The sequence below is a fragment of the Octopus bimaculoides genome, chromosome 21, assembly GCF_046866305.1.
Source record: "Octopus bimaculoides isolate indiv1 chromosome 21, ASM4686630v1, whole genome shotgun sequence".
NCBI classification, from domain to species: domain Eukaryota; kingdom Metazoa; phylum Mollusca; class Cephalopoda; order Octopoda; family Octopodidae; genus Octopus; species Octopus bimaculoides.
In genome coordinates, this window is record NC_142948.1 from 23525942 (window position 1) to 23543011 (window position 17070).

The 17070-nt window shown below is 39.4% G+C and overlaps 2 protein-coding genes across 3 annotated transcripts in view; both read left to right on the top strand.

Moving 5' to 3' along the window:
- The first annotated feature begins 1629 nt into the window (after positions 1 to 1629).
- Positions 1630 to 2052, top strand: LOC149131517 (putative CENPB DNA-binding domain-containing protein 1). Its single transcript, XM_089339506.1, has one exon. The coding sequence runs from the start codon at positions 1630 to 1632 to the stop codon at positions 2050 to 2052; it is 423 nt and encodes a 140-aa protein (XP_089195632.1).
- A 6757-nt stretch (positions 2053 to 8809) lies between these two features.
- Positions 8810 to 17070, top strand: part of LOC106875883 (four and a half LIM domains protein 2) — a 231251-nt gene continuing 222990 nt past the window's right edge. Inside the window, exon 1 of one of the 2 annotated variants that reach the window (XM_089338925.1) lies at positions 8810 to 10009. Coding sequence is in view for 1 of the 2 variants with exons in the window: in XM_089338924.1 (XP_089195050.1) it covers positions 9920 to 10009 (90 nt within the window). In the remaining variant the exon portion in view is untranslated. The remainder of the gene's footprint in view (positions 10010 to 17070) is intronic. The other variant, XM_089338924.1, reaches the window with a different exon arrangement.

Here is a 17070-nt window from a genome sequence, read left to right on the forward strand (position 1 = left end):
AAACAGGTGATACAGGAAAGTGCAGCATTGACGACAAAACATTTGTGAAGTAAATGATAGTCTAATTCGACTAAGCGATATGTAATACGTCCGTTTGGAGGTTTCCAGGCCTTAATGTATCATGGAAAATTAGGAGAAGGGGAGGGTATGTAATTTTTGAACCCAGCGAAAAGCTGTCAGTAGATATAGTCGCCTTTGAGGCGGTCAGCGCTGCGACTAACACGACCCATCGTATGGCTGAGTCAAATAAATGGAGGTGTAATGGAGATACTGTACGTAAATGGCTACATTCCGGAAATGGGCTGCAATGGGAAACGGCAACAGGGAAGTGAATTGTTGAAATGTTGCAGAAGGCGAAGGGTTGACATCACCTTTTCACTTTCCCCTTTCTTTCAATTTCTGCTCTCTTCGAAGCATAAAGAAATATAAAATTTTTACGGAAATTAACCAACAATCATATGATCTCATATGATCGATCTTTGCTGCTTCAACCAAAAGATTGCCATAAAATTACTTCCCTTAGCACACACACACACTCTAGGTAAAATTTCTGTACGAGTTATGTTATTTCTTGCCGTGTGCAGAGAAGGCAAGGAAGTAACATTGTTCGTTTTTTTTCCGTCCTTGTTTTCGTATACATTCGCTGCTTTCTTCCAAGGAATCTAATGCTTTTAGCTTAGTTTTTCCTTGACGCTGACCAGATTAGAGCAATATCGAGAATAACCAGCCGAAATTGCAAAGATAATTTGGATCTCGACTGAAGAGAGAAAACTCTGAATGACATGTCGGTGTTTTCTTTGTATCGTCTATCTGTCTATCTGGATGTTTTGTCCCTTTCTTGTATCACCTAACTGCCTGGATGTTTTACGTTCTTGTCCCATTCTGTATTGTATATATATATATATATATATATATATATATATATATATATATATATATATATATATATATAGCGGCGTACGTACATTTTGTCTCTTATATGTAAGTACACATTTTTCTATATATATATATATATATATAATACAAATAATATGTGAATATATGCATATATACGTACATGTATGTACATACCTACATCTACATGTATATATAGATGCATATCTGAGTACAGGACGTCACAAAAAAACGTGGACAAAATGAAAAACAGAACATAAACAGAGCACAGAAAACAAAACAGGCCACATAGAGAACATTTCCTTCATCAGCTGCCCCTATTCTAAACTAAGCGTTTCGAAGAGTTAGGGCAGGACGCATTGTTAGAATAGCTCTTCCTGCAAAAACAAATTAAATGAAACTTGTGATGCGGAGGAATTAAGTGGCAAACAGAAATACAATAGAACCTCACAGTACAAGTGCACTATTGTACGACTAATTTACTGTACGAGCCGAGGCTCGTGTGAATTCTTGTCTTGTAGTACGAGCGGGAATCAGCAATATGAGCGAGTTTCATACAAATGACCGCTAGTCGGTGCTGAACTCGCACACGCTCTCCCAACAAGAGCAGCATCCGCTCACTCAGTTCACGTGTTTATCTCGTTATGGCAGCATCCTTATTGTGTTTTTTCCAATGTTTTTTTTTAGTTTTTTTGCGCTTTTGTTATTATTTTATAATAATTAGTTGTGTTAGCCATGGGTCCTAAGAAGGTTAGTGCAAAGGATAGTGCTGAGAAAAAGAAAATGCTGATTGCGATAAACGTGAAGAATGAAATCATTGATAAACATGCGAGGGGAGTGTGTGTGGTGGACATAGCACGTCAATACGACCGAAGCACGTCGACGATCTGCACCATCCTGAAGAAAAAGAACGAGATCAAGGCCGTTACAGCAGCAAAAGGTGTCTCCAGGCTCTCTAAGCAACACACATCTGTCCACGAAGAGATGGAAAAATTGCTTCTCCCGTGGATCAAGGAGAAACAACTCACAGGAGATACGATGACGGAGATCATCATCTGCAAGAAAGCACGAGCGCTGTATGGGGATTTCCTGAAGCCGAACCCGGGAACATCGACGGAAGAAACATCAGCAGACGCATTTAAGGGCTGGTGTTCATAGTGTTGTCAAGTATGGAGTAGCAGCGAGTTCTGACACGAAGGCAGCTGAAGATTTCGTGCGTGAATTCCATCAGTTCATCGCAGCCGAGGGATACATTGCACAACAGGTATTCAACTGTGATAAAACTGGCCTCTTTTGGGAAAAAAATGCCCAGAAGATTCTACATAACTGCAGAGGAGAAAAGAAAATGCCAAGCTACAAGCCTATGAAAGATAGGCTAACTCTCGTCCTTTGTGTCAATGCAAATGAAAACTTGAAGATTAAGCCGCTCCTTATCTTCCATTCCGAAAATCCACGAGCGTTCAAGTCGCACAAAATCCCGAAGGAGAAGCTGCAGGTCACGTGGAGGGCAAGCGTTAAAGCCTGGGTCACCGGGCAATTCTTTACTGAGTGGGTCGACCTTGTCTTTGGACCAGCAGTGAAAAAGTACATTCTGAAGAACGATCTTCCTCTCAAGGCCCTCCTCATCTTTGACAATGCCCCTGCTCACCCTCCTAACCTCTGTACCTTCCACGCAACACCACCTTGTCTCGCAACCTCTTGCAGCCCATGGACCAACAGGTGATTTCTAATTTTAAGAAATTGTACACCAAACACCTGTTTCGTCGGTGCTTGAAGTCACCGAAAATACAAATCTAATCCTCTATGGAGCACTACAGCCTTGTTTACTACCTGTAAACCATCGATATGACTGGCAGGGTGTAACGCGAACACTGAAACTATGGCTCGATTGCGTATCCGAAAGAGACTTCAAGGGGTTTGAGTCTGAGATACCGGTAGTCGAGGAGATAGTGTCTCTTGGCAAGTTCATGGGCCTCGAGGGGAGCTGACGACAGATGAACTCCTGCAGCTTCAGGTGCAGCAGCATTCGGATGCGGTGGAAGAGGAGGCGGATGGTGTAATGGAGAAGGCAGTGTTGGCAAAGTGGCAATATGTTTCTGAATTTGTAGAAAAAAAATCATCCCGAAAAAGTATCTACAGCTCGTGTGGCTGCTTTATTTAATAACACCGCTCTGTATCATTTTCGTAACATTTTGAAAGGCAGGAAAAAGCAGACTTCTCTTGATATGTTTCTAATAAAACGACCTGCAAGTGTGAAACGTGAAGAAAGTGTCCAAAAAGCCTGAATTAAGCTGAGTGAGAGAGAAAACGTCAGAAATCATTCTTCTTGAAAGGAGATTCTCCTTTCAAACAATAATCCTTCTCCTCAACGCTTCATCGTCTTACTCGCTCACAAACCGTCCTATCTTTAAGGTAATTCGATTTATAAAACCAGTTTACATATTTGTTTTGTATTCTCTTTTATTATGTTTTTATAATTTTCATTTTCGTTGTAACTGTACCTTTACTATTTTAAAACCCATGAAAATTATATTTTGGGTGATTTTATGGGCTGGAACGGATTAATTATACTTTAATTGATTTCAATGGGGAAAATTGATTTGTAAAACGAGTAAATCGTAAAATGAGCTCGGTCATGGAACGAATTAAACTCGTACTGCAAAATTGTAATGGTAGGCTGGGCTATTTTTGGATAAAATGAGAAGGATGCAAGAGTGTTGGTGTGAGGGAAATGAAGTGGCATAGGGAGAGCGATTGATATCAGGGAAGGGGAGGACAGAGTTGTGTAAGCGACAAATATGGAGTGGCACTGGGGTGATAACGTTAATACAACTATCATTCAGGGATACACACGAGCGCTTTCAATCAGTTTGCAAAGCCAAGTCGTAGGAGACAGATGATAACTAATTAAAGCAGTGTTTGTGTATGTATGTATGTATGTATGTATGTATGTATGTCACACGCTGTTAACTTTAAGAAAAGGAACGATTTAGATCAAAGGTTTAGTCTATTAACATGTATACGCATATACTTACGACAGTTTGCACACGAATGGAAGTAACTTAATTTTACAACTATATTTGTGATTAAACCAAACTCATTCTTTTTACTTATCCCACTCTCTCACTCCACACACACACACACACACACACACACATGTCTTTCATATCATGCTCCTTCTCGTTCCGCCCTCTCTCTCTCTCTCTCTCTCTCTCTCTCTCTCTCTCTCTCTCTCTCTTTCTCTCTCTCTCTCTCCACACACACATCTCTTTTATATCACGCTCTTTCTCGCTCCGCTGAGAGTTTGCATTTAATGTTACGGTTTCGTGTTAGCACTTAGGATTACAATTTTGAGTTAGGGCTAGGATTACGTCTAAACAGAAACGGAAAAGGGATTCAAAAGACTTGAATTTTTGTACAAATTTTTACAGAATTGAACTTGCACATGTTTGGAATTTGGATATCAAACAAAAATATATTCTTTAAAGAAGACAGAAAAAAAAGGTCTATAAAGTGTTCTTAGTCCGAAATTTCACTTTTTTTTTTCGAAAAGATTTTCAAGTTAGATAAAGAGCTTTGCGATTCTACTGTTAATTCTCTGGGTCATTAATTCGGGCAACGCCGGGTATTTCAGCTAGGATTGGTTCATCTTATAAACAATGCGTTTTTTGTATTTCCTTTATTTTTCAAAATTAAGATAAACAAAGTTCTTTTTTAATCTAAAGTATACTTTCCTTCGTTTTCTAAAATGTTCTTCCCTCTATCTGGTGGACTTGCAAGGCCCCTTTTCCAAAATTCACTTGTCTGTGACGAAAAATACTCTTCCAGTACTGTTCTGGCCTCGTCTATAGAATTCATATTTTTCTGTCCAAATGATTTTGAAGACTGCAGAATAAATGATAGGGCAATGTCCGGCGAATATGGTGGGTGGGGCATCGTTTCCCATTCAAACTGCTCCAGCCTTTGGAATGTCATCTTTGCTGTGTATGGCCGAGCGTTATCCTGATGGAAGAACATCTTTCCTCTTGAAACCAAAGATGGTCGTTTGCCTTCTAGCACTGACTTAAGCCGCTCAAGCTCCTCACAGTAGATCTCCTTTCTTATCGTTTGGTTTGTGTTTAAAAGTTCAAAGTAGACTAAACCTTTCATATCCAGACCTTTTAAGGTCTAGCCACTGACCACACAAGACACAGCCAGTTCCAGCGATAACGCCAGATGACAACACCCGTCCAACAGCATTACGGCAACCACCGTCTTCGTCGCCACCATCATCTTCTTAACGTCGTCAACATGATCTCTACGTACACAACTCAACAAGCAACTCGCCCAGGTTTCGTTACTGCACTGTTCGTGAATTACTTCACTACGGATCAACAATGAATATACAACCTGCGAGAACCAAGTGACCCAGTGACCCAGTGACTTGCGAGAACCAAGTGACCAAGTGACCCAGTGACCCAGTAACCCAGTGACCCAATGACTTGCGAGAACTCCTGTACCAAGTGACCCAGGCAGTAGTATTACAGCCACAACTTCGTACGATATGTACCGCAATCGGCTCCGTATCATGGCTGCAATTTCTTGATACAATATCTCAACAACCGTGTATAATTGATTACGAACTGGTATTTCTCATTTCTCGTGTCTATGAACATTCGTCTAACTTCTCATAATAGACTCTTTCACTGTCTTCTTCATTGCTATTCTTATATGTACTTAACGCACACGCATACATCCATACACTTTGTTCTCACGACCACCTGGCTATTATTCTGTATAATTAACGCATACATAGACACACATGTTAACATATCAATAAATCTTCTCTTAAACATTCTACTCGGTTGTGTCTCTCATTTCCCTCTGGCACATATATGTAATATTCCTTTTATATTTATTGTATCGACTGTGTGATGTACAAAGGAGACTCATACTCGTCACCTCACATGGCACGGTCCTTTACACTAGGAATAGCAGTCAAACCTTACTCAATTCATGCCATACTGTGTTAATTCAAGGAACGGACACGTAGAGTAATATAATCCTAGGTACACTAAATTTTGAAAATAAACAAACAGCAAAAACTTGGGATGAATTTCTCCTGGAACATCTTTGATCATATGATCAAACCTGTTTGATCAGGAATGACCTTGGGTTAAACAACAACAACAACAACAACAGCGACGATGACGACGAGCTTACAATGAGAACCTCTATACAGGAACTCGAGTCTGCCATTAACAGGAGCCATATCTTCCTCAAAAATATACCCTACGTTGCATCACATAGACAATGTAGTCTTAGATACTACATTAGCGTTTGAAAAACGAAAAGATTGAATGGGTTACAGTTGGGACGTCTTTAATCATAGGCCTGCTTGATCAGGGCTGACTTAAGATGTGTGCCTGCGAAGTTTTAACATCCATGGAAAAGGTTGTGGCTTTGTCTTCTTTATCTAAAAAGTAAAAAAAAATCAAAATGTAAATGAGAAATTTCGAGGGTTCCAGTTGATCCGATCAACGGAACAGCCTGCTCGGGAAATTAACGTGCAAGTGGCTGAGCACTCCACAGACACGTGTACCCATAACGTAGTTCTCGGGGATATTCAGCGTGACACAGAGTGTGACAAGGCTGACCCTTTGAATTACAGGCACAACAGAAACAGGAAGTAAGAGTGAGAGGAAGTTGTGGTGAATGAGTACAGCAGGGTTCGCCACCATCTCCTGCTGGAGCCTCGTGGAGCTTTAGGTATTTTCGCTCAATAAACACTCACAACGCCCGGTCTGGGAATCGAAACCGTGATCCTATGACCGCGAGTCCGCTGCCCTAACCACTGGGCCATTGCGCCTCCACACTGCAAGATAATATACAGCTTTAAAGAATAGTGGGACATTTGTAACTTACTCCCTCGAGTGAAGTGTAAATCGTTACTACATGGGACACTCATAGAGAACTCAGCTCAACGTTACAGCGCTCATCTCACTCATTTATGAAAATTGCAGGTTTTGAGGATGTCGTTGTTGCTGTTATTTAGATCCAGGTTAGTCCTAAACGAACAGACTGATCCATGATCAAAAATGTTCCTGCCGTGACTTCCCCTATCTTTTTAGAAGTGTATCTAAGATTATATACATTTACAACCTGTTTGTTATTTGCGAAAGACAATTGGGTGTTTGATTTATGATTTAGGACAGGGGTTCTCAACCATATTTTTTTTTACTTATGGACCCCTTTGGTTACTATTTTATTCTGGTGGACCCCTTATAGCCATTCGATGTTTAAAAACTAGTTTTCTAGAAACTTCTTTCAGAATTCTATTTAGCTTTTCACATATTAACTTGTGTAGGTTGAATTACATGAGATGTTAGAGAAAGAAACCTGTCTCTTGCAATAAATACCAATACATACATCTAAAGCAACATCTTTTTCAGGGACCCCTTAAAATACTATTCTGGATCCTTAATTTACTATTTTGTTACGTGCCCCCTCCCCACCACTGCCAAAAAAATCTTATATCGACCCTCAGGGACCATATGGACCCAGGTTGAGAACCACTGATTTAGGACGTCCATTCGCAGTGTCGTTAGAGTGTCGAGAGTTGACTACTTTGTGGTAATCATTCTGACTCTCTACGCTCTGAGTTCAAATCCTGCCGAGGTCAACTTTGCTTTTCATCCATTCGAGATCAATAAATAACTCGATTCTTCTCTTTCTATCTGTCTCCTTTCCTTGAAGAAACCGAATGTGACCTATCCTGGAAAGTGATGGACTCTACCAGGTCTAAAATTGTCCAAGACAGTCTGTATGCTACGACGACGCCCCTAGGAACTCCATGAAGGAGTTGAGGGCCCAAAGCAAAAGTTAATTTTAAAAGAGTTCGGCTGTTATTTCAAGCAGGTCCAGCTACCACGTAGAGGTTTTATCGTTTTGTGGCTAATTGTATTATTCTTAGACAAAAATTATCATTTTGTACAAGATCAGTCCTGATTGAGCAGACGTATGAACAAAAGCTTCCCAACCGTGACCATCCCGTCTTTCAGTAGAAACAATGCATTCAAAACCTTACCCAGTTTGCCCTTCTTTTAAGACTGTAAGGCAGGCGTAGGCAACCTTTTTCGAGAAGCGGGCCGCGCGAAACATAATTCATCATCAGGCGAGCTGCACTACAAAAACAAATCAGTAATTATTCGTTAGGCGTGCCATTCAGAAAGCCCCGCAAACTGTAGTTTGCCCACGATTGCTGTTGGCTGTTATTTCTAGCGTTGAGGCTCCTTCGTTCGCATGAACGTCTGAAGGTTTATCAGAGAAGTAGCAGACAAGCTGAAAATGGTTACAACACGAAAGATTTTATTGTAAAGTCAAAGAAACTAAGAGAAAAAAAAATAATAGATAGTTATTCTGTGCAACAAAGTTATGTTTTCTCTGTTTTTATTGCTTTGCCTCGGAGAAATAAGAAGCTGAGAGACAGAATAATTAAGAATGGTTTTAAAAGAAGAATGAAACAAAAAGAATGAAATAAGTGAAATTGATAGACAAGGAACGTGGAAAAGAGAGACGAGAAGGAGACAAGGATTTGGGAAGAAATAGTAAGGAATAGTAAGAGGAAGGTGAAGAGAGAAAGTGACAATGACGTTGAAGTATTGTTAGAGAAAGAGAGAGAGAGAGAGAGAGAGAGAGAGAGAGAGAGAGTGTGTGTGTGTGTGTGAGAGAGAGAGAGGGGTGAGAGAGACGGAGAAAGAGTAAGAACAAAGAAGGATGGTGCGAGAGTGAAGGTAGGGAAAAGATTAAGAGGGAAAGCGTAAGAGATAAGCAGAAACAAAAGAAGAGAGAGAGAGAGAGAGAGAGAGATAGAGAGAGAGAGAGAGAGAGAGTGACAGAGACAGAGACAGAGAGACAGAGAGAGACAGAGAGAGACAGAGAGACAGAGAGAGAGGGGGAGAGAGGGATGAGAAAGTTAGGAGGGGACAAGATGGAGGAGAGAACGAGAGGAGAAAAGAGAGATGGAGACAGAGGGGCGTGGAAAGAGAAGACAGAAGGAAACGAAAGGGGAGATAAAGAGGTGGGTAAAGAGAGAGGGGAGAGGAGAGATATGGAGAGAAGGGAAAGAATGAGATGGAGAGAGAGAAGAAAAGAGAGAGGGAGACAGACAGACGGGAAAGGAAAGAGAGGAGACAGTAGGAAACGAAAGGGAGGAAGAAAGAGGTGGGTAAAGAGAGAGGAGAGGAAAGAGATATGAAGAGAGGGGAATGAAAGAGATGGGGAGAGAGAGGGAAAGAGAGATATGGGGAGAGAGAGGTATGGGGAAAGAGAGAAATGGTAAAAAGAGAGAGAAATTGGAGGAGAAAGACTAGCAAAGAGAGAAAGGAAGATACAAAAAAAGGGAAAGAAGTAGCAAGAACGAAGCGGAGTTGGAGGGAAAGAGAAAGAGAGAGAGAGAGACATAGAAATTGTGTGAGAGAAAGAGAGAGAGTGTGTTAGTGTATATGTAAGCGAGTGTATGAATGGAAGGGGAAGAAGTGAAGGGGAAGAAAGAGTTTCAGTGGAAGAAGGAAAGTTAAGAAATGCTGTTAGTTATAATAATGTCAGACCCTTCACACCGACAACATCACTGTTGCTGAAGAAACATATAAAAAAAAATCCAGTCTTCTTCCTCTCGTGGCTGTTTCCAGTACAATAGGCTCCCCCACCACCACCACCACCACCACCATTGCTACTACCGCCAACATCGCCACTAATACTACCAATACCGGCACCAAACACCGTCACCACCAATAGCCACCATCACTACTACTACTACTACTACTACTACTACCATCATTAATAACCAAAACATCACTATTAATATCATAATCAGTACCGCGACCGCCAACACCACCACCATCACCGGTACCACCGCTAACACCACCCCCTAGGACATCACCGACACCACCACCACTACCACCACCATCACTACTACTACTACTACTACTACTAGTACTGAGCCCATCACCGACATCACCACCACCACCACCACCAGTACTTAATCATGGCGGACTATGCGAAACACAGCAGCAATACGGAGTGTAGCAAATTGACGGCGGCGGCTAAACAAGATGTAAATATGGAATTAGGAAAGGTAAGAAACCATTTGAATTATTAATGCGGAAAGAATATGGATGTTATTCTTCAATATTGAACAGCTGCAATGAAGCATATATTATACATACATACATATATAACGTACACTATATGTAATTTCATACACATTATTACATACGCATGTATTATATATATATATATATATATATACACATCTGTATCATATTATTTACAAAGCACGGCCTGTAATGAGAAAAAAGTCAACGGATATCTTCTCTTGGGATCGAACCTCCGAACCCATGACAAGAGGAACTGATAACTCTAATCTTGTCTTAGACCATGCTTGTTGATGTCTGAGACATATATCGACATAAATCTAAAAAATATTTTTCATCCGTCTTCGTTCTAACTAAAGACACTTATTCACATAAATACACACATCATTATTAATATTATTATTATTCCGCCACTGTCAAGCTTTTGCCTTTCATCCTTTTGGGGCAATGGAATAAATACCATTTACGCTCTGGGGGTCAATGTAATCTACTAGCCCCCACCCTCAAAATTTCAGGCCTTGTGCCTTTAGTAGAAAGGATCATTATTATCATTATTATTATTATTATTTTGGTATAGCAAGGTGGGGAAGAGGACGATTCAATCATCGCTTAAATTCGAACCCCCTTGTTAATCAATTTTATTTAATACTAGCTGTTGCTTTATTTTATCTTGCCCGAATGATAAACAACATTACAAGAGACATTAAAGGTCCTGTCTGTGCCCCCGGTTCTGTTTTCGAACTGGTAAGTTAAATGCACATTTTAACACAAAAACAAACCAAATAGTTTGTTGCTATTTATTTAACACCAGGTCAGCTCTAATTGACATCTATGAGTAAAAGCGAGCCAACCATGAACAAGGTGTATTTATTAGTAATTTCACTTATAGTTAATGAAGTCATAGTTCCTTATGGTTCCGTGTGTGTGAAAGAAAGAGAGTGAGAGAGTAAGCAGTGTTATTAATGAGAGATTTAGCTGTTATTTCTTGCAAAGCGGTGCGACAACGTGTATGGTTTCTTTTGCGAATACAGTAAAAGAACTGTTTTGTTTTATGTGGCGTGTTTTTGTTTATTTTGCTTAGAACTAGAAATAGAATTAGTTGATGCTACGAAGCATCCATCATCCAATTTGACAACCAAACAGTCTTTAAAAAAAATAAAAATATTCTAACCACATTGGGAGTCCCTATAGAATAGCGTCGGAAAATTATACAGTGCATCAAAAAGCTGCAATTCATTTCGATGTTTTAAGCATCGTAAATAAAGATTCTGTCAAAAAGGAAATGAACAAATAAAATTAATAAAATAAAAATGCACAAATAAAATAATAAAATTGGTGATGGTGATCACTTTTTAGTCGGCCCTTTTGCGACTCTTCAGTTTTGACACCTTTTGTAAGAGAATTTTCAGATTTTGTTACGTATAGTTTTGAAGAATCATAAGATGTTTAAAATACAAATCTCCCCCCCCCCCCAAAAAAAAATCTGTTTTTTGTTTGTAAATTCAAAACTGAAAAATCATGAATGAGTCGTAGGGTGTACGAGATTTTCTTCTACAATCAAAATTTTAAAATTTCATTTGTAGAATTGTATTCTATGATGTATGGAATTTACACGTCCAAAACTTTACAGTTTTGAGGACACTAAATAATTTCCGTTTCTGTCCGACAGGAATACCCCATCCAGCAATGTATATAAAAGAACATTTTACATAGCCGTTCATCCCGGCTACAAATACCATAGAAAATCTCTCTTTAACAATTGCGTATCGTCTTAAATAAGGATAATTTGTATTAAATAAGGATGCTGGATCCTAGATTTGACCGCCTGAGGTGTACCGAACAAGACAAAGGTGGTCTGGTCAAAGAAGGGACGTATTTAGTTATCGATCTAATCAGGGATGACTTAAAGCTAAGCAACAACGGCGCTAATGTAGTCATTCGGCTTGCTAGAAATAACGCCCAAGTCCCCCTTAAGTCATTACATTCTGCGGTTCTTAGAAAATGGAAGGACATAATCGATAATTTTGCCCTGGATATAATTTATTCATTTAGAAAGAGAGACTGGGATGGTCACAGCTGGAACGCCTGTGATCATCGATCTGTTCGATAATCAGAGATGACCGGCGACTACACGAAACTTGAGAGGTTTTCGAACGAAATCAATTATAACCAACAAACTTTATTGATTTTGCCGGCTTCCAGACGATTGTGTGCATATGCATGTGTGTGTGTGTATTTTGATCGCCTTTTATTGCAGAATGCCTGTCGCCTTTAACTTGTTTCTCTCATATGATAATGTCTGTAGTTTGAATTGTAATCGAGATAATTCTAATTCTGTATATTGTTTCATTATATGAGACGGCCAGAATGTTGGATGTAGGCATTGATAAAGTCTATTATAATATCCATAAGAATTTTTGTAACCGTCCCCCAACCCCAGATACAAAAATAAAGTTGAGTATTGCACTCACGTCCATATGTAAACAAACATAAAAGCTATTATATAATAGACAGTAAATATTCATACGTATGTTTGTATACAAATATTTATACGCACGCATGTTTATGTATGTATGTACGTATGTAAATGTATATATGTATATATATGTGTGTGTGTATCTGTATATAATGCAAATGTAGAATTTTTGGTAAAAACAAGATGCAGTTTATAGCATTTGTTACTTACGTACGTTTCATCATTATGGCTATTTGAAACCTCTGCATTGGATGGTCCAAGTTTAATTGGATGCTGAATCAGAGCCGTTCATCAAGCGAGCGCCTTATAACGTCAGTAGTTCATATATATGAAAAAGAAGCACACTCTAAAGGCTGATCGGAGAGTGACCATTGGTTTCGCACCTATGAAGTGCTTAGCCGTATAGGCGCGAGAAACCAAAGGCCACTCTCTGACCAGCCATAACAATAAATTATATATATATATATGTGTGTGTGTATACAGGCGCAGTCCCAGGAATTTTTCGAAGGGAGGGCACAAAGTCAAAAGGGAATACAATTTTAGGAGAAAAGGGCGTGATAACATTATTTAGAAGGGCGCACTTCTTTTCTTGTGGGAGAGGGGTGGGGGCACGTGCCCCTCAGCTCCCCCCTTGGGTCCGCGCACGATATATATATATATATATTGTACTTTATTGAATAATATGTCTCTTCGAAATTAAGCTCAGTCATTAGAGGTAAACACACACGGACGGACACATTTTCACCCCATAAAGTATTTTAACCGTTTAACTTCACCCTTATCTGCGGAAATCAGTTTTATATACCAATAACTGTTTTTTGTTGAGATATGTCAAGTTTATTGAGGCAAGGTGACTTGCAGAAAATACCAATTTTTTTTTTTTTTTTTTTTTTTGTAGATATTTAACTTAATCACTGGAATAGCCATGAAATTTAATTTCGCAGAGAAAGGGTTAATTCAGGCGAAGTTGGGTTATTTTCACTCTCTACGCATTACTGCACACACACACGCGCTGTGCATATTGTATCTGTCTAGTTATCAAAATGGTAACAAATTTCTGACTTATTCTTGATAGGTAGTTCCTACCTTGCTCACCCAGACGGCACACCCCTGATGTTGTATAACGTTTACTTCATAAGTATTTTTGTAGAACTTATTATTCAGATTAAAATAATAAATTATTGCATGGATTTAAGTTTTTTTAAAGAGTGGAACGTACAATTTCCTCCAAGTCAGACTGCCTCATGGCCCCAGTGGACAAAATGGAAAAGGCCACAGGCTTGACCATAAACCTGTCGAAGAGCGACCGATACCACGACAGTTTGTTTTCTCAGCAGCAGAGCCTGGGTTTGTAGCTAAGCACATAAGTTGCCGCTGGAGAAGGTATGAGAGCACTGGCATCCCAGAGGAGGGGCCTGCCGCTATGGAACGGGTAAATTGTCATACTGTCAGGCCTTTTATCGTCCCCTCAGTCTAGCCCCGCTGGCTCGAGCTGGGAAGGGAAGACAGCAGCGTCGAAAGATAAGGGAAATCGAATTAGATAAAGCTATAAACTATGTATGTAGAATATTGGATTAAGAGAAAAAAAATTTGAATAAAAACGGTGGTACCCCAGCATGGCCACAGCTCTAGAGCTGAAACTATAGTAAAAAGAATTAAAAAAAAAGCCGATAGTTCCCCGTGGGACACGAACCCATATCTTCTGTCCTATTGGCAGCCATCGACTGGGGGGGGGGGGAAAGCGTGGTGATATATCTGTTGTAGTTGGGCTTATCTGGAGATAAACAACAGAATATGTCCCCATCTGTCAGATTTAGCGAAATCAAAATGTAAGTACCCCCCCCCCCCCCCTTATCTCTCTCACACACACACACACACACATTGTCCATATGTCAAACCTGCAAATGTCTTTACGAGAATTTCCTTCGAATTAAATGAGTTTCCACTTCCCCGGATTTTCCGCACTGTTATCTTTGTATCTTCCCACCCATCCCGTGGAGTAGGGAAATGTTTAAACACGACGAAAGGCCCGAATGCGAGAAGCAAACACACCCACATCATTTTTTAAATAATGTTTCTTATAATTCGAAATAGTTATTGCCTTTGAGTTTAAAAGCTGGAAAAAGAAAATCACTTAGCATTTTACATGAATAAATCTTTCTATTATACTGATGTTTGGTAATCTGAGCCTGAAACCTACGAAACTTTAAGTTGCATAGAGCCGAACCAAACTGTTTTAAACAATAATACTTGTAACTGTGTTGAATACCTTTTTCTGTAATTTGCTCAACCATCCCCGCGCGCACACACACGAAGAAATATGCATGCAGACACTGTTGTTAACGTAAAATTTGGATATATCTTGTAGCTTTTACAACAATTTATTGTGTTCATGTATTTCCAAAGAAAAGAATAGACGGGTTTATATATATATATATATATATATATATATATATAGTGCGTGTAATTGTTCGCATAGATATAACAGAATGATTAAAAGAGTTTCTTTTTAAGAAAAGGTGTCCGTTTATTTATTTAATAATTCATCCTTGTATCTTTAGTTGGTTGTTATGTATACCAAATAAACAGATGTATTCTTTGTAAGCCATTTAGACAAAGTAGGTTTGTTACATGGCTCCGACACGCATTTATGGGCGCAGTGCGTGTGCGTGTGCGTATGTGTGTGTGTGCGTGTGTGCGTGCGTGCGTGCGTGCGTGCGTACGAGCGTGTGTGCGTGTGCGTGTGTGCGCGCGTCTTGGGTAAAAAAAACCGTGTAACTAGCTCTTTCTAATAGTTTAAGATAACATTTGAACTTCTGTAGATAGATAGTCGCGCGCGCGTGTGTGTGAAAGAGAGAGAGAGAGAGAGAGTATGTAATATGTATAGGCATAACTACAGTTTGGTGCCCTCTGACTTTGTTTCCTCACAACCTTGATAAAATGTACATTTTTAAACAAAATTTTGTCGAGATATGATGCTTTCAAGCGTCTTTGACTTTGAGTGCTGAAAACTCTTGTTACATTGCAGCCAGGACCTCACAAACATGTTGAAAATTTGCATTCCCTTGCTGCATTCAGCACATCTATCTTAATGTGTTGTCATTTAGAAAATGGAAGGGCTTATATTTTTAAAAAATATATAATTTAAAGCCCTTTGAAAAACTATGCTTAAGTGTCTTATGAAACATGTTATTCATAATTTTGTATACATGTATAGGTACAATTAAAACAACAAAGCTACAATTTTCTTTCATTTTAAATATTTAACTTTAAAGCATAGTTTTGTTTTTAAATTTTCTATATTTTTTAATCATTTACTTGTTTCAGTTGGGGCACTACCTTGAAAGGTTTAGTTGAACAAATTGCACCCCACCCCCGTACTTATTTTAAAGCCTGGTGCTTATTCTGTAGGTCTCTGTTTGCTGAACTGCTACCTTACAATGAAACAAACAGACCTGATTGTCAAGTGATAGTGGGGGATATACACACACACACACACACACACACACACACACACACACACACACACACACACACACACACACACACACACATTTATATATATCAGGCTGCTTTCAGATTCTGTCTACCAGGTTGACTCACATGGCTTTGATCAGCTTGAGGCTATGGTAGAAGACACTTAATCCAAGGTGCTACACAGTGAGACTGAACCTAAAACCATATGGTTGGGAAGCAAGCTCCTTAGCACACAACCATGCTTATACCAGTAATTTTCAACTGTTCACGTAAAGTTTACCAGTAATTTTTGGGTTGATCTCCAGTGATCCATGATGTCAAAAAGATGGTAACCACTGCCTTCAAATATCAGTTAGTTTTAGTCTTGTCTATACCTTAAGGGAGAATTTTGATGCATGGCTGAGAGGTTAGGGTGTTGCACTCATGATTGCAAGATCATGGTTTCAATTCCTAGACCGGGTGGTACATTGTTTTCTTGAGCAAATCACTTCATTGCTCTGTGAATATTGTAACACATGACGGGTGGTACACTTGTGTACCTTTTCAGACAACGTCGATGTGATGGAGGGAGTGAGCTAAGGTGTAGCACATACATTTGATCACTATAACCAAACCACTTGTGAAGGTCATTTGGCAAAAGCTGGACACCCATATGTCGTCCTTGGTGGGAGGGTCCATTATATCAAAACATTATCTGAATGACAAATACACAAACTAGTTTATTAAATCTTCCCTGAGTTCTTCATTATTTAAAAAATTGATTGAAACTATATCATTAGAAATATAGATTCAAAAAGATTAAGTTGGCATAGCTGTGATTAAGAAGGTTGCTTCCCAACCACATAGCTTTGAGTTCAATCCTACCTTAGGTAAGTGTCTTCTACTATGGCTCCAGGTGGACAAATGCCTTGTGAATGAATTTGGTAGAGAGAAAATGTGTGGAAACCTGTTGCGTATGTGTAAATATGTGTGTGTGTGTGTGTGTATTTATGTCTCCATAACTTACCAGTTTGGCAAATGAGATTGACACAATAAGTTCCAGACTTAAAGAAAAATGTCATAAGTACTGGGGGTGATTTGCTTGCCAAA